A 23,828-nucleotide genomic window follows, 5' to 3' on the forward strand; every position below is an offset into this window, starting at 1 on the left:
AATAATAGCTAGTTTATCAGAGTTCTGATGTCTTGCTGATGGCCAGGCCCTCTGAGACTTGCCAGCGCCTGGCTGGCCTCTGCGAGCTCACTGTTCAGCTTAGTGCAGCTTTCTAGCACCTCGGACAACTCCTGCAGCTTCACCTGCATCTCATTGCTGTTCTCTTCATATATTGTGTACATGTGATCCTTCATCTGCTGACACATCTCTGTCACCTGAGGGAATCAAATGTGAGGTAAAAATCTGTTCATTGAGTACATTGGAACATTTGTGGACAGCAACGTAAATTGATGCAAGACACACAGTAAATCAACAGAGTGTAGATGTCGCTCCACAATTTGCGTTTTAATTATCAGGCATGAAATGCATTTAGGCCAAAGAGGAAAGTCATGACCAGAGTATTTGATAAGTATGTATACAGCGGTGGACCAGAAGCACGACATAAGTGTTGTACCTTTTCCACTAACTTCTCCTGGAAGCTGTCCAACACTTTCTGGTCAGTGGTGCGGCTGTCATTTATCTTTTCCACTAGTTCCTGAGCTCTCCTGCTGATGTCATCTATACTTGAGCTACAATAGATATTGACATACATGCAGTTTGAATATGGCTTTACCCCTAACTGATTAATTTACTGAGGAACAGGAGAGTACTGACGATCCTGGGGCATGTAAACTTAACTGCTCTGGAAAAAGTACATCCTCTGTAAATGATCACTTCAGTGAATGGATTGGACTGAATAGGTAAAGCTGTACCTGCTGTGCTGCTCTTGACTCTCAGTCATGCTGGAGGACATCCCTCTTGATGGGTCGGTGTCTCCTGTCTGTATTGCCAAGGACAATGAAAAACAACTATTCCACCATCACCAGGGGGCTGGTCAAGTATGATTTCACAGATCCCCATAAAATATATTTTTTTAATCTTGGAAGAATTAAATGTTAACTGGGTAACCTGGGTCTATTATTCTAGTATTCATCATTACATGCATGTAAAACAAACAATACACATTATGTTGCCCCAACGTATTTTCACGAGATAACTTCTCCTTCTTTTTCAACAGTATTATTTTGTGTTTTCACAAGTTTATTTACTGCTGTATTTATTATTTAACGTTACATACCATATGTATTGACTCGTCGGTCTCCAGTGTGAGACGATGGCCGGCGGTCATTTGTGGCTCTTCATGTCCGTTCTTAGAGGACCGTGAGGCGGAAGGCAACGTGAGGTCTTCGAAGAAAAAATCCATTTAGGTTTGACTGCGCACGGATAAATCTGAATGGAAAGAAACACACACACATGTGAACAATGCACACATAATGCTCGTTAAGAGAGGAGAAATAGTCGAACGTTACTTGTCATTGAGTATAATATAACTTAGTAGAAGACGAAAGATGCCTCAATTTAGCAGTTAGCTAACTAAATACATTCACTGGTTTTAGCTAACGGCTCCAACATGTAGCACTTACTTTAGCTCCACATTTACAAATCTAGCTAATGGTTATAATTGTGTGGTTATAGTTTGTTGCAAACACATGCTTTAAATGTTGCCTTCAGTCAAATGTCCGGTGGCCGTTGAGTGTAACGTAACGGTTGTTTTAACGGCTAGCTAGCTAGCTAATGTGAAGTGCAACGTTAGTCCCGTGTTTTCGTTTGTTAAACAAGCCGAAATACCGCGACCCGTGTTATGTTTTTAGTTGTTCACTGTGTTAAAATCATACAACACATTTATAACGCTACAGTTTGTGGTTAAAATGATGGCGTGTGGTCACCTGGTTAGCAGCGGGGGAGGAAGTGAAGTAGCAACACCCCTCTCTAATAATGCTCAATGTGTTTTATGTAAAAATACTAATTGCGATTAAGAGTCGTGCAGTTCAAAAAAAATACCCATTATGCAGCCCCGTGATATGCTACTTTATATACAAGAATATATTGTGAGATTACTGTGGATCGGGTAAACTAGGTGCAAATAGCAGAACACTTAAATACTCAAATCAAGTACTTTACCTCAAAATTACCAGCTATCAGATTACTTTCAACCAATACATTTAACTAGCTAGATTATGGACCGAAAAACTAAATGTTTCATCTTTTTGCCGAGACCAAAGACATTATTATATTACTGAGTGGAGACACATCTAATTTCAACCAGGAAGTCTGGAGGATTATGTTTATTTAAGTTACAATGACGTCAACACTATTTAGAATTTCTTGGCAAAGATTTGGTTTATTCTTTATGAGGATTGTGGATTAAGTAATCTGTGTGGGGTGGGAAGGGAGGGGGTGGGGGGGATTGTTTGTTCGTAGCTGTGATTGGAAGTATAATCCTCTCTCTCTCTCTCTCTCTCTCTCTCTCTCTCTCTCTCTCTCTCTCTCTCTCTCTCTCTCTCTCTCTCTCTCTCTCTCTCTCTCTCTCTCTGTCACCGCCCACAGTCTGGATTATTTCTGCAGAGAGGATGAAGTGCGCAGCAGAGGCACAGAGGCTGTCTGGCATGTCCTGATGTCTTGTGGACGATGAACTGATGAATTCAACATGATATTAAACATGAAACAGGACGTGAAACGGCACTGCAAAAATCCAAATGTGTTTAATCTGGAAGCTGCAAAAACTTGGTTTTGACAGGTGGGTGAATTTATTCACTGGTCTGTTTGTATGTTGGTCAAGGGGTTTCACTCTTCCATCTGCCTTTATATTAAAGTTAAAGGATAGAATATAAACAATATTATTTTATTATTATGGAGTACACTTTGACTCTTTCTCTCTTCATTTTAGGAGCGACACCTGAGCAAGTGGAAGAATCAAATTGGGAACAGTTTTGCTTTTAAATATAATAAAATAACTACTACTCATTGGAGGAAGTGGAGGCTTCTACTTTGGGAATATGGACAACGTTAACTACACAAGCGAGGGCGGACTTTCATTCCAGTACTTGGTTCAAAATGTGGATCCTCTGTACAAGGAGTACAAGCCTCCCTCTAGGGACCTCATCCACCTCCCTAAATCCATCCTCTACATCGCTGTGGCCGCTCTGGTTGTAGTTGCTGTGGCTTACGCTATCGTGGGTCACCTTATCAAAGACCTCATGCTGGATTTAACAGGTACTCAAGTCCGTTAGAAGCAGCCGCCTCATGTGAATTTAACATTAGTTGTATACCAGAACTCCTTTTTATGATTCAATAAGTGTGTCTCCTTGTGCCCTTTACTGCATAACAGTGTACAAATATGTTGATGCAGTTCGGAGCTATAGTAATGGCACAAATACATAGTTATTAATTGCTACTTGAACGTTGATGTAGGTGTTAGTTTAATTTGCTTCACTATATATGAGGGATTTGTTTACAGCTACACTCCATCATTGGGACAGGATCAGCCAATGTAATTTGAATGTTTGCTCAATTAGATAAATATCAAGGCTGATGTACTTATTAATACAATACTCTTAATTCATGACGCATGTTGAATCAGAGATGGATTCTCCTTTCTTCAAATCGCTTTTAATTTTCATAAATTTAATATGTCCTGCTCTGCTATTTTATTGTATTGTATATATATTGTAACCTTGTTTGCTGCTGCTACAAACGATGTGAAAATACATTATTCTCAATGCAATAATAGAGTTCTCGCCCTCTTCTATCCCTCCACAGACTGTTTGCTGGGCCCATACGAGAACGACCAGAAAAAAGAGATAGAGGGAGTCAGCCCGCTGCACATGCCACCTGTCCTCAACCACTCCCACCCAAATGCCTTCCATGTGTGGGACCAGGACGACGTCATCATCCCCATACCTCTTCGAGTAGAGAGCCCATTGTCCAGCCCTCTGCACAGCCCTCTGATAGCCGTCATCCCATACATACCTTCTTTTTTCCCCAATTCCCTTAGCGTCAACAGCCCGTCCCACAATCGGCCAATCCCGAAAGAGAGTGATGCATGAGGCAATACAAAGGATCCAAGACATTTTTCAAACGGTTTCTTTTTTTAATCCCTTTCGGTCACTTCGATTTTCTTCTTTTGTTGAGCCTCTTCCACTCCTTATTTTGACTCCATTTGACCCCAATCTGTTTTTCAAGGGTGTCGGAAATATTGTAACAATTTCTGGGAAGATCTTGTGAAAATTAGTGAGTGTCACAAATCCAAGAACATCAAATGGCCTGCAGAGACTTGCGAGTATGCATTCATTCAGACTTTTGATGAGTGGATTTACGTCTGTCAGAGTAACCGATGCTTTCACTGTGGATTTGTGCCAAGTTAGAATCATGATTGATCATCAGTCACCGTTACATTTGTCTTTACGTCATTCCACAAACAGATGGGGTTGAGTTGAGTGGAGCTTGTGACCATATGCAACATCAAATAATCCAAATGTATAACCATGTTTGACGGTGAACGACAGGTCCGACTAAAATCCCATAAAAAAGCCTCTGTTTCACAGAGTGATTCATCAAACCCTGTCTTAGTCTTAGTCTGATACTAAATATAACGTTGGCCCAGAGGAGGATCGGCCAACGAACTAATAGGGTGGAGTTAATTCAGTTAGTGGAGGTGAGCGCATTAACGTGACCGCTGCCCTTATAGGTACAGACTAGTATGCTTAGTGTTAAATATAAATAGAAGCCTCAGTAACAGAATAATCATCCACATCTACCTATTTCGGTAAAGTAATAGAAACCACAATAAATCCTGCCAAACTCCTTTTTTCTTTTAAGAATCTGGCTATTTGACGTGAATGGTGTTAAAATAATAAAAAAGTGAGTGTGACACAGGTTCTATGTCAAGGCCTTAACATAGTTAAATTATTCAGGTCATATCTGTCAAACAGTGACACTGACGTATGACTATGTTTATGCAACTGCAGAAAGTGTGCAGCTCTCTCTTGCTAGTGGGCATGAAAACACACACAAACACACAGTTATACAACTCAAAAAGACAGACTTTAAGCAGGATGACTGATGCAGAAATCCTGATATATTAAAAGCACACAACGGCTGTGGCATCACACATTCACAGAGTATCAGCAGTTTCATTAATTTATCATTTTCTCTGTATGTGCACATAATTAAAATATTCCACCTTTACTTTCTCTCTGGACAAACAAAGTATTAACATGATATATTCTTTTATTTAATAATTTTGGGGAACTCTCGAGTTGAGATTCTTTCCATCTGTGAAACCCCGAGTGCCCCTATTCAGTGAGGGATGGGGATTAGGGAGAGAAGATTAGACGAGCAGTTTAGCCTTTAATACCGCATCCTTTTATTACTTTTGAGCTGCGGAATTAGATAATCGGACGGCAGCAGCCTAATCTGAGCGGACGAATTTCTGAAATCCACATTATTCTGCTTGTATGACGACATTCATTGAATCCAGGCTGGGTTATGCAGAGACAGCCAACAATAGAGTTATACCCATTTATTATCTCCAATAGGCAAGATTTTAGACATAAAGCAACATGTAACAATTTAAATGTTGCTTTTTCAGTTCTGACTTGAAGGTTTCTCAATTATTTCCTCGGACAAGAGATGTTGCTAAACTCTGAGAGATGGAGCTCTTCACGTGTAGCAGAGGGGTTAGAGCTTACGATGAAGCCAGTAAAGAAAGGTCCGTCTGTGATACTTTAAAAGGGTCCAGACCCCCCTCACTTTAACCATAATGGTGTCACACTTAACACAACTTGATTACATTAGCAATGTTCTCAGAGTTAACGTGGTCGCAAAAAGTGTAGAGTCGGGCTGAATAAGTGCATCAGCACAATTCAAGGTATTCAACATTGATAGCTGAACATGTTACAAACACATAATATAAATAACAAGAGGAACATGGCTCCTGGTAGGTTACATGCCAATCACTAGTGTCCTTTCCATCCTGTACCTCGTCATATTTCCCTTGGTTAGTTTCCACATTTAGGCTGGTTCCTCTTTGTTAGCTTGTCTCCGTTTGTGTTACATTTCAGGGTTACTCTTGTTGCTTTGAAATCTCATGTATGAAAATGCTGATTGTTAGCAGCCATTTTACGATCATAGACACTATTTAAACCTGTAATAACTGTTAACCGCTTGCTTTAACAATGAGCTAAAACTGTTTAAAGCTCCTTAAAGCTAATGATTAAGGGGATGATTGTCAAGCAACCCGTTTTACATTGTTTTTGTCATTATCTTGATACCTGATGAACCAAAAAAGTCAGTTTTAGAAACTCAAAATCATGAATTTTAACAGTGTATTACTTGCTGCAAACCCCTTTGGGCATCACTGAGGAACCCTGCATGTGAGAAAACATGTACATGCTTATAATTACTTTAAATACATAGAGGGTGAAATCGTCAGTCTGCCTGACGTGACGTGCAAACACAAGGATTTATTTTGCTGTGCAGTCAGTTGACATCATCCAGGGTTACGAGGTCCTTACCCATCCTTTATCCTCCTCAGGTGATGGCTTACCCTCGGCTGATTTCTGACTGACTGACTCAGTTCACAGCTCCAGCTCTCAGTTTGACGTTGCATGACTCCAGCGGACTGTAACTCATCCTAAGTGGATCAGCAGCACACTTGAAGAGTCAGTAACCCTATAAGAGCCAAACTGTGGTTAAGACAATACAAACAAGGGCGGAACAAACTATGCAGTTCATTAACAATAAGACATAACATGCCCTGGCCAGTTTGGGGATTTGTGAACCTATTAAACATACAGTGGTCTGAATCAAAGGAGATCCAAATATCCTGCTTCCGTAAAAAAATAAAAAGGCAGTAAAGCCAAAAAATTCAACATGTCAGCAAGAGGGAGAAAGAAATATAAACTTGCCTGTTCTTCCCAGTTTAACGATATCAATGGTTGTCTGAGTTTGTCCTGGTAGGGCTCACTGCCAATCTGCTGCCGGTCATTCAGCCTAATCCTCTGGTGGAAGGCCAGGTGGCTCTCTGACAGACAAAAGAGCAGTGACAGTGGAAGTCTTGACTTCTCATGACCATCAGCAGCCACCAACCTACGTCAGTATTTAAACTGCGTGCAAGACTTATTGGAGAAAATCATATAACTTAGGTTGAACTCCTTAGAGTTAGCCAGCTGAAACAATTATGTAACTTGCTATGATACTTGGTTATCTAACAGATGTTTCCTGGAAATGGACTATGATCCTTGGTTCTCGTGCGGTTGGGTCACGGTCACCTTGAATCAACAACTGATCTGAAAAGGTCTGATGGGAGGGCTAAATGTATAATATAAATGTGCTAAATATTCGAGAAAGATTGAATTGTTGAATGTTGCCGTGTGCTCATTAAAACACTTCCCGCTGGGTTGATTCGCCAAATCAACGTCTCTCTGCTCTTCATTTTGCCACAACATAATATGTATACCATGCACTTGACCCATGCATTTAAGGGGTGGTGTAAAGGATTAGAGACATTTGCAAATGAAAATATGCAGATTTAAGTGAATTATAAAACACAGCTCATCCCTACATACCAGTTTTCCATAATTCAGACAAATTAACCAAAGCCATAAAACGGGTCCATGTAAAACGGCATTTTGCTCAACATATCACTCTAAAGCCAATTTAAACCATAGTTACCTATAATCCTCATGTCATGCAATTCTGTCTACACTTACTAATTGTTACAATATACAAGAAAAGTGCAGCACTGCACGTTCATGGCATAGTCATTTACAGTCTCCTGATTAAACTGTGGCCGCTTAGTTCATGACCATTTTTGCAATACTGGCAGACTGATACAAACAATACATTCCTACTCAGACGTGACACCATGGGAGCAACACAAGTCTTGACAAGTAGCATTAAGATGAAGCAAGTTTAAATAAGTACAAACCAGACCATAGTTACAACATGAAACAGAGGGTTTTAGGCCACAAGCTGCTACCAGGTTTTCTGGTTTGAGAGCCAAGTTGAGTCAGCCATTGAGCAAAATTGTTATCTTACCAATATCTCAGCCACTGTACCCAGTCACCAAGCATGAGCCAGTATCTCAGTCTTGTGGTGTAGAAGATTCTGACACAGACAAAATAAGCTGACACGACACTTTACAAACCACATTTATTATTTTAGCACAAAAACATGTTAAATTTAAGAGTCTCTTTAAAAAGTAAATTACGTTGAAATATTAACACCAAAGGTTAAAAACCGAAGTTAGTAATTACTATATGCAATTATGAATTAATGAGCTAGTCTACTCAAAGACCCTTCGGGAGAGGACCGTGCGATAGAGGGAAGTGCCTTTAGCCTGGAAGAAGGTCAGGATCATCTTGTTGTTTGTGACTTCTGCATGGACGAAGCCTCCCAGTGTTGAAGCTTGGCCGGTGAAGAACTTCACAGAACCTTTGGGAACATGATTCCAGTGACGGACATCAGGATCCAGGAAGTTTCCAGCACCGCTCACCACGTAGCCCACACCAGACTCCTCAATGTACTGTATGGGGACAAACACTGGATTGGGACAGAAGGCAAAGGCAGGCTTATACCAAAGTCGTTCACATTTTGCATGCACCAACCTGCAGATTATGGTCGTGACCGCAGAGGTATGCAGTGGCATTGTGTTTAATGAGAAGGGGACGAAGCCTCTGCAGGAGACACTCTGTGGGCCCGTGCTCAGACACCGACCACACAGGGTAGTGGCCGGCCACCAACAGGAAGTCTGCCTTGGACCGAGCCAGTCTCTCCTGCAGCCACATCAGCTGACGGTTGGCGTCCACCACACACAGAGGGCCTCTGGGCTTCTCATCCACGAAGTCGTTAGAGTTGCCGCACAGCATTATAGTGTCAAGCATGATGATGGTCAAAGTCTTCCCAGTGTTGGGGATGTGAAAGTTCAGCTCATAATAGTAGGAGGGGAACGTCCTACAAAAAGGTAACAGAAGAAAGCAGAGTTGTGACACTTGAGCATTCCCGTTATCAGTTTGAGACGTAAACATTTTAAAGTTGGTCCTTACCACCGGTCAGATTTGTGGCTGTACTCGATCTGGGCTCTGACATTCCCTGCGTGGTCATGATTGCCAGCGAGCACATACCAAGGGACTTTGAGAGACTTTGCTGTGTAAACCAACTCAAACGTGTCCTGATTAGATGCAGAGGAGAAAGCAGGGGTTTTAAAACCACCACAATGTTGGTTTAACACTTCATTTCAGAAGACCTCCAAATAACGCAACTGACCTGAAACCGAGGAGAATCTACACTGTCCACACCTTTGAAGTAGAAGTTATCGCCAAGGGCCAGAACAAAGTCAGCTCCCATCTGCTCTGCTACGTTGCTCATTTCTTTAGCAGTAACCTTCTGCACAGCAGTGATGTAGGGGGGATAAGGCAACCCGCCCCAGTCTCCTAAAGCCAGGAACCTAATGGAGGTTCGGTTTGCTGTAAGCAAACACAAAACAAAATCTTAGGAGCAGACCTTGCATTAATTATTTAATCAATTATTCACGAGAGATCATGAAAGCCCATGTGAAATGATACTTACCGCTAGTTTCCTCCAGGTCCTGAAAGGCAGTAGGATAGCAGTAGGCCACAGGAATGGCAGCAACCAAGATGGATATCAGTGTAAGTGCCATCTATAAAAAAACAAAACCAACCAGATCAACAGTTAGCAGCAGAAGTAACGCAGCTAAAAATGAAGAAAGTCACAACATCAGTGTAAGTACCATCTATAAAAAAACAAAACCAACCAGATCTACAGTTAGCAGCAGAAGTAACGCAGCTAAAAATGAAGAAAGTCACAACAACATCAGTGTAAGTGCCATCTATAAAAAAACAAAACCAACCAGATCTACAGTTAGCAGCAGAAGTAACGCAGCTAAAAATGAAGAAAGTCACAACAACATCAGTGTAAGTACCATCTATAAAAAAACAAAACCAACCAGATCTACAGTTAGCAGCAGAAGTAACGCAGCTAAAAATGAAGAAAGTCACAATAACATTTAGACAAAACAAACAATGAAAGTCAAGACGCACGTAAAGAAAGAAGAAGTGAAACCAACCACAGCTGCGGTGTATCATGTAAGCATGTGCTTGCTTCCTCCCTCCTCCCCGTTTCTCAACAATATGCCGTCTTGCTTTGATGCCTTGTGATTGGGTGCAGCCTGAACCAGACTTGTCCCAGTTGGAGCTACTATAAGTTAATCAAAGCAGCCATATCTGTGAGGCTGAGAGGGCACAATGTTATGCGTGTCAAAGCATACAATACAATTGCATCTCTGCCTCCTTTTAAGAAGAAACTGTGTTCACAGATCAAATGGCCATCAGCTTTAACAGAGTTAAAAAGGTAAAGCAATGTCTCATTCCTCTCATTAAAAAGAAAACAAAGCTGGTACTTTCTCGATTTGCTTTAGATAAAAGCGTCAGCTAAATAACATGTAATGGTTGACTAGAAAAACAACTGTTATAGAGTAGGTGTCAGTGTGCAGAGATAAGAATGTCAGAGAGCCAAAGATAAAACAAAACTTACAGCTGATAACTGGTGAGGTGAGCTCAGGATGACCTGACGGGACACTCCGTCCTCGCAGCGCTCCTCCTGCCTGCCTTTTATCAGGATTCCTGGAGGGACACGCTGCAGGGACATGATCATTGCTCACACCCTGACTCAGTCTTGGCAGGGCAGGGTCATCTGGGCGGCATGTGATCCACAATGGTTATTATAGCTGATGTCCAGACTCCACTTCAGTGTTAATCACTGTTTTCCTTCTTCCCTTTTTTGCAGTTTGCATCTTTTTAGATAATTTGGGAATTTTAAATGAAAACAGGACTCACTGCTCTGTTCAAACTTTTGAGCCCATTATCTGCTGAACAGCTAGCAGCCATTGGCAGTGAATTAACCTTTTGCAGTCCTAACTCAAGCCATCAATAGAAAACACATTTTTACATGGCCAGGTGAAGAGCAACGAGCATGCAAGATGCCGATGACAGCAGCTTCAAAGCGTGTTGTGCTGCTCACACAAGGCCTGATTAGAGGGGCTGTTAGGCCACATAGCAGCTGGATTCATTCTGGAAGCAGGAAGCTCGACAGAGGTTACGTGGAGGCCAACCAGGTGTTTATTTCACCAACACTTAAGTCAAACATGAGTCATTGTGTGCCAAGGGCAGCATGTGGTCCCAGCAGCGACGACCCCGCTCTGTTGCATGTGGCAGCTTTATATAGCCTGCTACTGATGAGGACCTCAACCCCACCACAGTACAGGTAACTCTGCCCCAACACATTTACCTGTACCACAATAAATACATTTACATATATTCGTATCCCCCAATGTCAATAATCTGCATGATCTCATGATGTCACCATAGAGATCATATAAAGCCTGAATGGGGAATTCAACTTTATAAACACCCCTCTACTAATTATCACATGGTATCTTCCGGAACCATAAATTGGTGCTCAGGCACACCAGGGACTGTTTTAAACGCAACACAACAACGCTGAGTGACCTGAACACAGTACACATTGCATCTTATTTGACTGCATGAAGAAACAGTTTATACTCTCAATCATTTGAGTAAAGATCAGCCAAACCAGAACCAATCATTAAGACTTTCAAATAAATCATTAACCCTTTGATCTCGTTTCTTGAAGCTGTATACTAATGTTTGTAATGGAGGGTCTTCATTACAGGGGCACTGCATTTTTATTAGTTTTTACACAAAGGTCATGGTTGAGTTGACTTGTCAGGAGTATTACTTGGTACAATTGAGGGGTGAGAGTCACTTAACATCCCATAAACACCAAACAAACGCAGCACGATTAACGTTGTTTATTGCTTCATGGTTGCGTTGCCCAACTCTTGGTCGTCGGTTACGTGATAAGAGTTTTTTCAGCACCCCCTCCAATCCCCACCTTAACTTAACCAGGTTAAATCAATGCATTATCCACATTTGAATGGATCTGGGAGGTCCGGCTTTTTTGCTGCAACACTTGATTTGGTGAGAATGCACCCTGGGGCAGGAAGGTCTCATACAAGCTGCAGGATAGTGGCATCACGGTGAATGTAGGATCCAGTGTTTTTAATTCAATTCTGAATATTATATCTTAACATCAGTTTCATAATCTCTATGGGAGACTGTGTGAAGTACTCCACATTCGAGCAATAATAATTTGTTTATAGTATGCATGTATATAATATATAACACTGTATATTACTTCCTGCTGAAAACACTGGCAGTATACATTTATATAGATTCTAAAAACTAAACCTTAAGTGTATTGCCCATTTACATTTATCCGTTTGTGCACCTCCCAGAGGAACCCATCTATGTAACCTAATTTCCTCCAAGGGGTCAATGAGGCCACAATCTGCCGCACTGTTGTACATATAGACCACGCATGCTAGACCGGCTGATACTGTGGAGCGTCCACATGTGCTGCAGAAGCCATTCACAGCACTCTGTTGTGAGGAATATCTTTGGCATTTTTAGGGGAAGCTGAAGGAAGTTTTTCACAGCTTTGAAGACATGATTCTTAATCAAACAAACAGTTTGATAACAACTGTGACATTCAATAACAAAGCGCCATCACTCACAGTAGCTAAAAAAGGTAAGATCTAAATTTGAGCAACTTTGCATTTGTGCACGAATTAGCATACGCATGCTAAGAAATTTTGCTCCAAAAAAAGTCATTTATTTTACAAGAAAGATGTGAGCATTTTATAAGACACAGATACAAGCAGAAATAAAAGCCAGAACCTACTGATACAGAACACTAAATTAAAAAACACAATAACCCTAGCAACAAGACAGTATGTTTTTTTACACTCATGTCAACAGACACGATCAGGGATGTTCAGGAAGAAAATTGATACCTTTTAATCAAAAGATAAGCCTGCATCTGTAAGCTACAACCTTTTTCACCAGATGTCAAAGTAGTGAGCTCAAAACACAAAAATGGCATAGTGCGGTGATAAAGGCTGAACACAATGCGATGATCAGTAATTTATGTCGCTGTATCCAGAGCATGAGCCCTGGTTTTCTCCTCCAAAACCCTGGTACATACCATACCCCGACTCATTCCCAGAGGACTGGTTTCCCCAGCCTGTAGAGTGACATCAAACCAGAAGGCGTTATTTTATGTATCTGATGCATTTTGTTTTAAGACATAATATTGAAACATGACAAATGCAGTGACGGATCATTTATATATCATAAAAAGCACTAGCAGGAAGTTCAACTTGCTACGCCTTTACTCACCATAGTTATTATACACTTGTCCCCCCGTCACCGAGCTAGGGTAAGCTGTGCTGTACATCGAGTAGTCTCCTCCCTGGCCCTCATTCTGACTTTGGGTCAGCATCTTCTTCTTCTCATCTCCGTAACCGTAGCTGTAGGGGCTCTCCTGGTCCGCAGGAGGAGGCATTGACTGGTAGCTTTCCGCCTGTGGGGTGCTGGGGTCGGAGCTGGCGGCGGGTGGGGAGGCATAGGTGTTGCCGCCCTCGGGGTAAAAGGTCCCGTAGCCAACGTTGCTGCCTGATCCAGTGCCTTTGGCTGTGGTGCTTGCTGCATTATTACCATAGAGTTGATCTAAAGCAGAGATGAAACAAGAGCAATATCAATGCCATGTAAAATCAGGTGTTTCAAACATGGTCTTAATTTTCATTCAATGATAAACATTTAAAAAAGAAATGCAGAATACAAACTGAAATGAACAAGTCAATAAAAAGAAACCAGGGGTCATGACCGCAGTATAACTTAAGACAGATATGCTCTACAGACGTTTACTACGTATATTAAGAGGAGAATATATATATATATATATAGTTGTATTTAGGTGAGAAGTGAACACTTACAATAACCTGGGCCAGTGTTGCCCTCATAACTGTAGTTGGCTTTTAAAATAAAGGAGAGAAATTACTATTTAGTTATTGCTTTACAGGTGTATGAGGAGAATTTTGAGGATCTTATTGTTAAACGAGGTTGACACCTAGAGAAAGCAAAACTGTTTACTCTGGTTGTAGCTGGGTCCTGGTAGAAATGGTTTGCCTCGGCCCCTGCCTCGACCTCTGTTGGGACCCCAGCCGCGTGTCCCGGAGTCTGAAGGAATGCCACGGATAGTGCCGAACCCTGGGATGTGCTGTTGGACAGGAAACGGAAGATTTGTTGATCAGAGCGAATGCTTTTAGGCAAGAGTGTGCTTCTGCGGCGATGTGCATTCAGTGGCTAATGTGTCAAGAGATGCATTTATACATTAAACATGAAAAAGGAACAATTCCCTCAGTAGGCATGTATTCTTATTCAACATTTATACCGTTGCAATACCGTAAAGCCCCAATACACAACATATAAAGAGCCATCTTCACACAAAATGGTCCACATTCAAACACAGACCATGTACACTCACATTAACTAGATGGATTACCATGTCAGTGTAAGTGACCTTCTTCTTTGCAGAATTTCTGTTCATGTCGTCTTCTGGGAACAGCTTCTCCAGAGCAGTGAGGGCAGCGTAGGCCTTTGCTTCCTTCTTATTAGAGCCTCTCCCTTTAAACTTCTGCCCATCAACCTCCACCTAGACAGGAAAAACATAACGCATCAATATTCAGTTTCAAATTGTTATGCATTACTTTCTATCAGAGTCTAGAGTCAGCAAAGCCAGACGCAGTAACACTTTCACGATGTGAAAATCCTTAGTGGAAAGTAAGTGTCGTCACTTTTGTGTTCACACAAAACAACAGAAATCATTCGATTGTCTTTGTAGTGTTTCTTGCTTCTTGCATACGTTACCGCTGACTCACCTCCATGACAAAACACTTTTCATGGGAGCCCCCCGTCTCGGCAGATAGTTCGTACTTCAGGCTGCGACGCTTCTCATTCAGCTCCATCACAGGGTTTTTGCCCTTTTTGGTCAAGATAGGACCCTGACTGCTCTGTTCAAAGCAAATGGACAAACAATGGATGTAACACACATGACTACCAACCTTTTACTCTCACTTTACGATAAAAGCAAAGCCAGAGACAGCTTTATTATATGGGAGTGTTAAAAAAGAGACCCGTACGTCTTCTGATGTGCTAGAGGCTGTGCTGGCAGCTTTGACTAACTCCTGGGTTCCTTCAACATCACCAGCAGACTCTGCTTTAGATTCTGAGCCTGTTGGAAGACCGAGATCCTGCAAGACCTGAGAGTTACAAAAGTCAAAACATCAACATCTCTTCCTTCAGTCACACGGTGGGCTGTAATGGTAGAAACACTGTTAACAATCACAACAGGCAAATATTTCAGGTGTTAAGCAAGGTCAATGCCTTAAATCTGGGGTTTGGTTTTTGTGGGCAACATGTACAGGAGTCAATCACTAAACTACAACAGAAAGTCAGACCAGCAAGGAAGTCAAATTTGGGTTTGTCATTGCAGCCATGAGAGCAAGGACGAAGCAATTAACACAATGCAATAGCACAACCCTGGATGCTTTGCAGGCTGATTAGGAAACTAGCTTTAGTACTAAAGTAACTTATACACCTACATAAAAACACAAATGGCCTTGCCTTGGTGGCTACATTAAGTTTGGCAGCTCGTTTGGAGGGCCCCGTCGCTTCGTAGGGCTTCCCATTTAAGTCCACAGCCATGGTGAAGACCGGCTCATGGACTGGACCCGTCTGAGATAGAAGTCGGTACTCCAGGCCGGGTTTGTACTGGTTCAGACGCATCACGGCATTCATGCTAAAATCATCTGTGACTACAGAGAAGGAACAGGTAGGGAAAAAAAGGCAGAAACATGAGCAATAAAACTAAATGTAGAAACAAACCCACCTTAAGCCCATCAGAAGAAGATAATTAAGTTTCTATTCGCAGGGTCCAAACATTCCTAATTCAGTGAACTGAAAAGCAACATACAGTTGAGGCTGTTATAAGGGCACGGGATCTCGATTGTTGTGATTAACCTCTAACATGCACTGTTGACACCAAGGCTGTATACTCGCACTTTGTGGTTGATGTAATGTGATAATATGTCCTTTAATACTCTAAGACTACAACAATTTAGAATTTTTCAACGAAAGCACAAGTAATTTACTTAAGATATATACAAAAATATATATAAATCTGCTGCGCTGTAATAATTTCTTCAATAATGATGTACATTGTGTTGCCAATTTATTAAGTACAGAGACATTAGGGGTGACCTTGAATAGTGGATAGTTTGATCTAAGGAGCCTGATTCGACTGCCAATCTCACGGTTGAAGCGTCGCAGTGGCGGGAAGATGTGATTATTAAACATAATGTGCGGAATGTCTGATTTTACACAGAATTGTTTGGTTTCTCCCAATAAATCATGGTATTGCCTATTTTGGTATAAATATCAGCTGATATCGGAATATCTGTATTAATAATAGTTAATACAAATTTAAAAAGAACTCACGTGCTTTCAATCAATCTCCTTAGTGTGCAGGAATAAATCACCATTAGTAGTACTATCCAAATTTGTCGGACCATCGGAGCAGCCTCCTGGCGGCAGCCTCAGAAAGGCAAAATGACAACATAAGGCGACTTTCAAAATCAAAGAATACATTTATTAATCAGAGCACTCACATAAAAACTTACTGTCAGAGCGCTAATTATATTTTTTATGTTTTTCTGTCAAAATCAGAAGCTGGAGGCACATAGAAACAGCTGTTCGCGACTTGCAGCGCTCTCTGTCTCGTTGACTGTCAACTTCCTTCGGTCTGAGAATAGCTTCAATGGGGGAAATAAATTCAGGGCTGGCAGTTCTATTTAATCGTGTTCTGTCTGTCTATCGATCTCCTCTACGACGTTTCAGTACTATGGACAGCGTCGCACCGACACACACACACACACACACACACACACACACAATACACAATAAATAGCGTCAAACAATGAGCAAAACAAACAAACAAACATAATTTGACGATAGGCAAGTATTGACCAATCAGATTAATCTATGTAAATTCTTAGTCGGGGACACCCCTAGATTGCATTAGATTTAGCAAAGTGTTCATAATAAACTGGCACCTCAATGCATGTGGATGTACAAAGTGTATTTGTACAAACCGTCAAAATAAACATTAAATTGGATGGAAAATAGAAAGCTGAGATACAAATCAAGTGTCTTTAAAATAGCTGAACTGACAATATACAGCTGTATATTCTAATACCTGTACAATGTCAGGTTCAAGTTGTGTCATGAAGTTATGAAGGTAAAGACAATAATAGTTCCACAGCTCATGTCACAGTTAAAAGGGCTCACAGCCTACACCAGGGCCTCCGATATTCATTACTAACATGATTTCCTCTGAAAGCGCTTCTGGAACTTGAGAAACTTCCTCTGTTTACTGTTGAGTTGGGGCCCCTCCCCTTCCTTCTCCATCTCTGTGTAAGGTCTCTTAGATGGCAGACTGGAGTGTCCAGCAGGTGGTATTTGGGCTGCGTGAAACGGCAGAAACAAACATAAGAACAGAATGTTTCATGAAAGCGTTTAGTGAACCGCACAGAGGAAGGTAAAAGGTCACAGATTGTCAGATACCTGTACTTTCTCTGCTGCTGGGTCCTGCTGATTTACGTGGCTTTATGGGTTTGTAGTCCATCCCTAACACTTTGTGCATTTGTCCAAATGCACACAGCCTCAAGGCAAACTGAGAAAAAAAAGGAAAAGTTAGAGACTATGCCCAGAAATATGAGTATAATTGGGTGCATGTCTTCGCATCCTCATGTTACCTGAGCACTCTGTGTGATGTCTTCCTGCTGCTGCAGAGTCAGATATGCAGTGGCATCGACGGTTTCCTTCTCACATGGATCTCTTATTCCAGGGCCATCTTTGCACAGATGCAGTTACCACAATGCATTAATGTCGATGCCACATGCACAAACATCTATTCTGGTTTTAAAACTCAATAAAAAGTTCACCTTGCAAGAGGATTCCAGATGCAACGCTCTCCAAAACCCTGCGCAATGACTCGCCTGCTCCCATTGGTCTCTCAGACGTACCAATAGCCTTCTCTACCAGCAGTTCAAGAGGCTACGTGGAGATGAGACGCAGAGTTGTCACACAGGAGTCTATTTATACACAACTACATCAACAACAAAAACATGTGCAATCTCACCCATCCTGAGAGTGGAGTCCAGGTAGGAACACGGTTACACAAATCTCTCATGATCCGGATGACAAGGACGGCAGAACTCAGTTTGTTGACTTTGGCCTGGAGACACAAACAAAAGCCAGTTGAGTCAGAGGAGCTGCTGCCTCTGATGCCACCTCACGATGTGCTCTGACGCATCACAAAACAACCCCGAAAACAAAGACAGGTCAGAACAACTGAGCCATCTCCAACTCAACAACTGTTAAGACAAATACATATCATCACGCATCTTTGCTCACCTGCCGTTTGTTTTGGACAAACGGTTGATATTGAGCTCAGTATGACAGAGGGCATAAATCAAATGATATGCTTCTGTCAAAACCAACGATTTATTCAAATGTGTCATTGGTATGGATCAGATCACTCTGTAAATAAGTAAAACTCTGAAACTTCCGACACACTTTCCTCTTTCAAAAGATTATGGACAACATCAAACAACAACAACTGAGGGCACATTTCAGAAGTGTTACTGTCTCTAAATGGATAATAAATAGTGACAATTCAAAGAAATAGTTCAACCTTATGTATAAATAAGGACGTGAATGCAAACCTGGAACCACTTGGCGTGGCGGAGAGATGCCAATGCAGTTAGGCATTTCTGCCTGTCCAGAACGTCCGGCGGATCGTTGACTGTTCGCGTTGCTATTGACGAGGTGGGGTAAGAAGAAAAGGTACAGTTTGACCAAGGGGGTCGGCTCTGTCTCGCAGCTCAGGGAGTAGCAGCGTTCCCCAAACCGGCAGCAGCGGGGAAAGGGGGTCCTATGTACTTAAAGTTTAAATCTTTGGTCCCGACAAGAACAAAAGTCAGCGGTCACCGATGCCAGCTAATGTTTCCAGTGTGTGAAAAGTGCAAGTAAAAAATGTCATAAAGACACAGCAACATTTACAACGTTGCATCGCGTGTTGTTAATGTATGCACTCGATAAACTACAATAAATACCCCCTTCCCTCAGCTTGGGTTTGCTGCTTCCCCCCCTCCTAAGACAGTGTGTCAAGTTGGTCAAAGGTCCAGCGTTCCTAAAAACTTGACAAACTAAAAGGCAATCAATTGTAAATTACAAGCATTAAGATAATCTTCACATCTGCCCCACACTGCAGCAAAACTGATGGAGACCTCCTCTCAAAGTGGCATTAACAGGCCTTATGAAAGACATAAGTGGCCATACCAGCCTTGTTAAAGTTTTAGCTCATTTTTACTCTATAAATACAGTTCAACTAATCTATCCACAGCAAGTTCTACACTTCTGCACAAATTATAGATCAGACAAAAAACTTTAAAAACAGATTGCCAACTATAAAATATGCTTGCACAATAGCCAAACTTACAATAATATTGAACTGAAATGATAATTAACGGCACTACGCATCCTTCTAATATTATGTTATAGTAATATCTGTTAAAGCTGACTATACTAGTAACTATAATTAGATTATATAATTCTAATAACTATGTTGCCAAAATAAAGTCCTTTATTATTGAAACAGTCTGATCCGACAGCAGTCTCACAAAGTGGAGCTGAATGGATTCAACACCTTTACTAATGGTAAGTAGCATAATTAGCGCTTATTGAATCAATGCATTGGATAGTGTCAGTAATGCACCTGATCAAGTCTGAATGATTGTGGCAACACAATTCACATTTACAGTTATTACACCATCTTAATTGCAGTGTAATAAATGGACTGACACTGCACTGAGACAGGTATGGATCCGTTTGTGGGGCTTCAGCACTCCCCTTTGAACTTTAAATTATCTTATTTAAGCTTTAGACTCCCAAGTTAATACATCTCATGCACAAACACTCCACTAACCAACACATCTATAAACAAACCAGGATTTGATTGTTTCTACTTTTTTTCCTGTCCAGTTAAATATAAATTATTCCAAGGGAAGCCAGAAATGTCATTATTGTCAGTTTCATAAAGATATCAGTTTTGCTGCAGCTGGTGCCAAATGGATATGTTCAGCATCAAGTACATGCAATACGAGCATTAACTTGTTATTCTTGGAAAGCCTTCACTTTAAACATGAAAACCCATTCAACAAGAATAAACAGCGTTTTTTTTCTTTTTTTATGACTGTGGCAGTGTTAAACAACATGTGCAGAATGCATCAGCGACTACAGAGCAAATGTAGTGCGGGCAAATGCCAGTTTGTCCAAAAACGACGACAGGACTCTTGCGTCAGTAAAGAGCCAACATTCATTAGTTGATCACTGGCATCGGTCTGAGATAGTCACTGTACAAGCTCCACTGAGGGTCAATGAGATGAAGATGGACAACATTTGTTGTGTTTGTGTTGTCAGTGCAGAGTTACAGATCAGTGGAGCAGTACAGTGTCAGCATACTGAGAACACACAGATTAGGCTGTGGTAGATGATGTTGGAGACTCAACCAACATACATACCTTCTTCTTCTTCTTCTTTTTCTTCTTCTTCTTCTTCTTCTTCTTCTTCTTCATTTTCTTCTCCTGCAGTTTTACTCTCTTGCTTTGTTCTGACAAGAGGTGATGTCAGGTGGATAGTGAGAGTCAGGGATGACTCCTTAGTGCTCGTCACAACAAGTGCTGCATCCTCTGGACACTGGCTTACTTTATATGTGCAAGCTGAACTTGCCTGTTAAAAAAAGAACAAATCATTAGGAGAACAGAGAGGGAATCTTCAAATCTACGAAACCACAATAATCTCATTTGAAATCTGTGAAATGTTATTATTGAGAATGGTGTGAAACAAATGCAGGTACTCAGTTTTACCTCTAACTGTGCAGTTAATTTTTCAGCCACTTTATTGAGCAGAGTGATAGTAGGCTTTTTGGAGCAAAGCAGCACAAGCTCCAGGTCCTTGTCTCCCGTCAGCAGCAGTCCCTTGGCCACCAGGCCGACCCTCATAACCCCACGCAGGATACGCTCTTGTGAATCAACACTTTCATAGTGAAGAGGAGAAAAAAATAATACAATTATTTATAAAAAGAGAGAATAATTTTGAACGCTACTTGATACACTTTTTAAAATGATTGGGACAACTGCCACAGACCATTTGGAGATGTCGCTCACCTCCCTGGCTCTGTATTTAGTTTGTTATCTTTCGGAGTATCCATCTGGTCAGACACAGTCTTGAGGGCACACTCCACACGGGAGACAATCGACTGCACCGCCTCCAGCTCCTCTGGTGAAGGATACACTTCAGAGTGTTTAGCCATCACGTGACGATCATGTGGCCCCGCGCGCACCTGTGGGACCGCAGCTTCCTTAATTGGGAAATCAGAATAGGAAAGGTTATTGTGAGAGAAAAAAACATGTTGATGATGAAATATAGCTTTTGTTTATACTGGAATCATAATCTATTTTTTTTTAAAGAAATAACATAATATACAAGTATTCATCAAAAGCAGTTCTGGCAGGCCTAAATTAGTTATTGGCTACTTAATCTCAAACAATAAGTACAAATTAAAAAGCCTATAAATGATTGGGGTGGGGGGGTGGGGGGGGCTTCAACAGGTGAAACAAGAACCTCATGGTGCCGATGGTCCTCAATATCCTCGATAACAGCCATGTAATCATGATACTGTCTCAGCTCCTCCTCGTAGCACAGGCAGTCATACCAGTAACGCAGATCCTCGTATCTGGAGAGGAAATTACAAAATGAGGACAGCTCTAAAAACAAGCTCATTCAAATCAAAAGCAGGTGCTTCAATAATGCAGTAACAGCACTTTGAACATTTAGCAAGAACCTTTGAAGGATTGATCTATCCACTTTGCTAATTATTATTATATCAAATTCTACAAATAAACAATAAAGGGGATTTTAGCAAAACAATTATAAATAAATATAGCATTTATTGATCAGCTCAGGTGCAAACTCACCTTTACCTGAAGCAAACAGAAAGTTTATATTTTAAGATGTATAACTATTAATGCGTGTCCGTCTGTGGCATTCGACTGCTTTATCTTTTTTCCCTTTTTTACTGTGATACTATTAACTTAAATCAAAAAACGGGTCGTTATATCTTGCACATTTAACTTCATATGTATTTTAATATAAAGACTTGGCATATAATTAATAGTGTCATACAAATTAAATAGATTGTTATCTCCGGATCAACCCAGTCCCTGCATGCTGCGTGTGTAAAGTCACCTATCAAAGTCGTGCGGGAGGAGGCGGTGGCCCTGTTGAATGAGGCTGTCCCAGTACAGCAGCTCCTCGTACGCCTGGTGCTCGTCCCACTGCGCTGCAGCGGCCGCCATGCTGTCACGACTTTCGGACCGAAGCTAGCACCCTTTACAGAGGGAACACGCCGTGTTAGTGTGCGCACAACTGGCAGCATGTCATCAAATTAAATGCAGTACATGACATTAACACATAGGCTGCTCTGCCGACAGCTAACGCTGCGTAACCAGGTCCGGATACAAACTGAGCAACGTGTGCGTCAAACGAACACAGACTAACCCATGCAGGTGCCCAAGGGTCCCGGGATGTACCTTCACATCCGATGTTCAATGCCGATAACGACGGTACTGCGGCGGGCGGCTCACGTCGGCGAGATACCGTTAATGTTTGTAGCACCGACTGCCCACTTGATGCTCGCGAGCTAACGTTTGCAGACGTTGGCCAGCGCGCCGGTGCAACTATTGTACATGTGTCATCAGATGTGTCGACACCGCTGACTTCCGGCCCGGTTCCGCTTGAGGAGTTGACGCTCACCGTCGACCGCGAGCGAGTGAAAACTCCTTTTTGCGGTAACGTAACGTTAGCAACCGACCATCAAAGGGTCACTAGGCCCGAGGATGACGTCGCCTTTTCTTCTTCTTTGGTTTCACTGGCCGTGAGCTACAAGCAGAGACCTTAAGTTGCACGCCGCCACCTACTGTGTGGCACAGGCGGATGCAAAGAACTAGAAATCCCTTAAATGTTATTCCCATAACATATTTGCACCTGTACTGCATAATAATACTGCATATGAATAATACTAATTGGACTTATTTTGTAAATAACACAGGTACAGTTGCCTCAACTGGTCCCTGTATCGGAGTCTAATACTGACACTGAGATGTTTTATTTATGTCTCTAGAACAACTAAATAAATACAATAATCTCACAAATATCATTAATGCAGAATACAAGTAAGTGACAATGTATCACTCTCTTACATTATCATTGTGACCCGTGGACCTGTGAAGGGGTTTCAGGCTGTTGATGTAATGGAGGATCTGAACTGGATACGCGTATACAAAATAAATAAAATAAATTCTATAATTTAATCACTATATAATTGCTCAATACTACTCATATTATGTTTATGTACATTTGACCCGTTGAGTTAAATCGGTGATTTGATTTAGTATACTGCCACCCGGTGGCATATTTTGTTTTTGCTTTCTTAATTATTTGATCAGCCATCATTGTGGAAGTACATGGTGACCCTTCAATATTAATGGTAGAAGCAATAATAAATAACAAGCAGACATGCGACTCAAGTAATTTGCTGTCTTCCCCTTAACGTTTTGACAGCGTTATTGCTTTGGCTCACTTTCACGTCACTTTGTGCTCTGCCAAATCTGCAAATTCTTATAAATACGAAATGCTGTCATTGCATTCAAAGTGCAAAAGCCTAATTCACATGCAGTCCTCAGTATACAGCCACCTCATTAGGCACAGATTCAAGGTAAGTCAGTTTAAAAGCCCAATATCGCATCACACGTTTCAAGGGCCTTTATAATCGGTACAGTATTCAACACTCTCTATTCTTAATAAACCCTTTATTCGTATAAGAGC

The 23,828-nt window shown here is 41.4% G+C and overlaps 3 protein-coding genes across 12 annotated transcripts; all 3 read right to left on the reverse strand.

Moving 5' to 3' along the window:
* Nucleotides 1-8: 8 nt before the first annotated feature.
* Nucleotides 9-1,243, reverse strand: syce2 (synaptonemal complex central element protein 2). Its single transcript, XM_034531529.1, has 4 exons — nt 1,118-1,243; nt 753-820; nt 455-569; nt 9-215 (listed from the first exon to the last, which is right to left on the reverse strand). Exons 1-4 carry the CDS (start codon nt 1,241-1,243, stop codon nt 9-11), a joined length of 516 nt encoding a protein of 171 aa, XP_034387420.1.
* Nucleotides 1,244-8,017: 6,774 nt separating this feature from the next.
* acp5a (acid phosphatase 5a, tartrate resistant) lies at nt 8,018-10,069 on the reverse strand. 7 transcript variants are annotated; one of them, XM_034530749.1, is made up of 7 exons: nt 9,848-9,941; nt 9,656-9,783; nt 9,451-9,541; nt 9,148-9,347; nt 8,928-9,052; nt 8,490-8,835; nt 8,018-8,407 (listed from the first exon to the last, which is right to left on the reverse strand). In XM_034530749.1, the coding sequence occupies exons 3-7, from the start codon at nt 9,539-9,541 to the stop codon at nt 8,168-8,170; spliced, it is 1,002 nt and encodes a 333-aa protein (XP_034386640.1). In that variant the 5' UTR covers nt 9,656-9,783; nt 9,848-9,941; the 3' UTR covers nt 8,018-8,167. The 7 variants fall into 7 exon arrangements, with proteins under 7 accessions (XP_034386640.1, XP_034386658.1, XP_034386605.1 ...); XM_034530767.1 differs by lacking the exons at nt 9,656-9,783; nt 9,848-9,941 and adding an exon at nt 9,968-10,069; XM_034530714.1 differs by lacking the exons at nt 9,656-9,783; nt 9,848-9,941 and adding an exon at nt 9,942-10,028.
* A 110-nt stretch (nt 10,070-10,179) lies between these two features.
* On the reverse strand, nt 10,180-22,872 carry LOC117729522 (interleukin enhancer-binding factor 3-like). 4 transcript variants are annotated; one of them, XM_034530681.1, is made up of 20 exons: nt 22,535-22,872; nt 22,191-22,332; nt 21,567-21,678; nt 21,110-21,303; nt 20,810-20,978; nt 20,465-20,672; nt 18,608-18,699; nt 18,022-18,117; nt 17,825-17,936; nt 17,636-17,733; nt 17,445-17,553; nt 17,204-17,344; nt 15,447-15,637; nt 14,963-15,082; nt 14,702-14,833; nt 14,308-14,475; nt 13,914-14,040; nt 13,757-13,795; nt 13,161-13,490; nt 10,180-13,005 (listed from the first exon to the last, which is right to left on the reverse strand). In XM_034530681.1, the coding sequence occupies exons 2-20, from the start codon at nt 22,298-22,300 to the stop codon at nt 12,899-12,901; spliced, it is 2,655 nt and encodes an 884-aa protein (XP_034386572.1). In that variant the 5' UTR covers nt 22,301-22,332; nt 22,535-22,872; the 3' UTR covers nt 10,180-12,898. The 4 variants fall into 4 exon arrangements, with proteins under 4 accessions (XP_034386572.1, XP_034386581.1, XP_034386563.1 ...); XM_034530690.1 differs by having other exon boundaries at nt 14,326-14,475; nt 22,503-22,872; XM_034530672.1 differs by having other exon boundaries at nt 22,503-22,872.
* Between the last annotated feature and the right edge of the window lie 956 nt (nt 22,873-23,828).

This window comes from Cyclopterus lumpus, chromosome 1 (assembly GCF_009769545.1).
Source record: "Cyclopterus lumpus isolate fCycLum1 chromosome 1, fCycLum1.pri, whole genome shotgun sequence".
In the NCBI taxonomy this organism is placed as follows: Eukaryota; Metazoa; Chordata; class Actinopteri; order Perciformes; family Cyclopteridae; genus Cyclopterus; species Cyclopterus lumpus.

What these genes read in the sequence shown, in the direction of transcription:
- syce2 (XM_034531529.1), bottom strand. Translation starts at nt 1,243, where the DNA reads ATGGATTTTTTCTTCGAAGACCTCACGTTGCCTTCCGCCTCACGGTCC. An exon ending in AGTCAAGAGCAGCACAGCAG is followed by an intron (nt 570 to 752) that starts GTACAGCTTTAC and finishes TATCTATTGTAG; the next exon opens with CTCAAGTATAGATGACATCA. An exon ending in AGGAGAAGTTAGTGGAAAAG is followed by an intron (nt 216 to 454) that starts GTACAACACTTA and finishes TGATTCCCTCAG; the next exon opens with GTGACAGAGATGTGTCAGCA.
- acp5a (XM_034530714.1), bottom strand. Translation starts at nt 9,986, where the DNA reads ATGATACACCGCAGCTGTGGTTGGTTTCACTTCTTCTTTCTTTAC. An exon ending in TAGATTCTCCTCGGTTTCAG is followed by an intron (nt 9,053 to 9,147) that starts GTCAGTTGCGTT and finishes GCATCTAATCAG; the next exon opens with GACACGTTTGAGTTGGTTTA. An exon ending in AGCCACAAATCTGACCGGTG is followed by an intron (nt 8,836 to 8,927) that starts GTAAGGACCAAC and finishes ACCTTTTTGTAG; the next exon opens with GACGTTCCCCTCCTACTATT.
- LOC117729522 (XM_034530681.1), bottom strand. Translation starts at nt 22,300, where the DNA reads ATGGCGGCCGCTGCAGCGCAGTGGGACGAGCACCAGGCGTACGAGGAG. An exon ending in ATCTGGAATCCTCTTGCAAG is followed by an intron (nt 17,734 to 17,824) that starts GTGAACTTTTTA and finishes ATCTGTGCAAAG; the next exon opens with ATGGCCCTGGAATAAGAGAT. An exon ending in GCGCTTTCAGAGGAAATCAT is followed by an intron (nt 15,638 to 17,203) that starts GTTAGTAATGAA and finishes CCTTCTCTGTAG; the next exon opens with TCACAGATGATTTTAGCATG.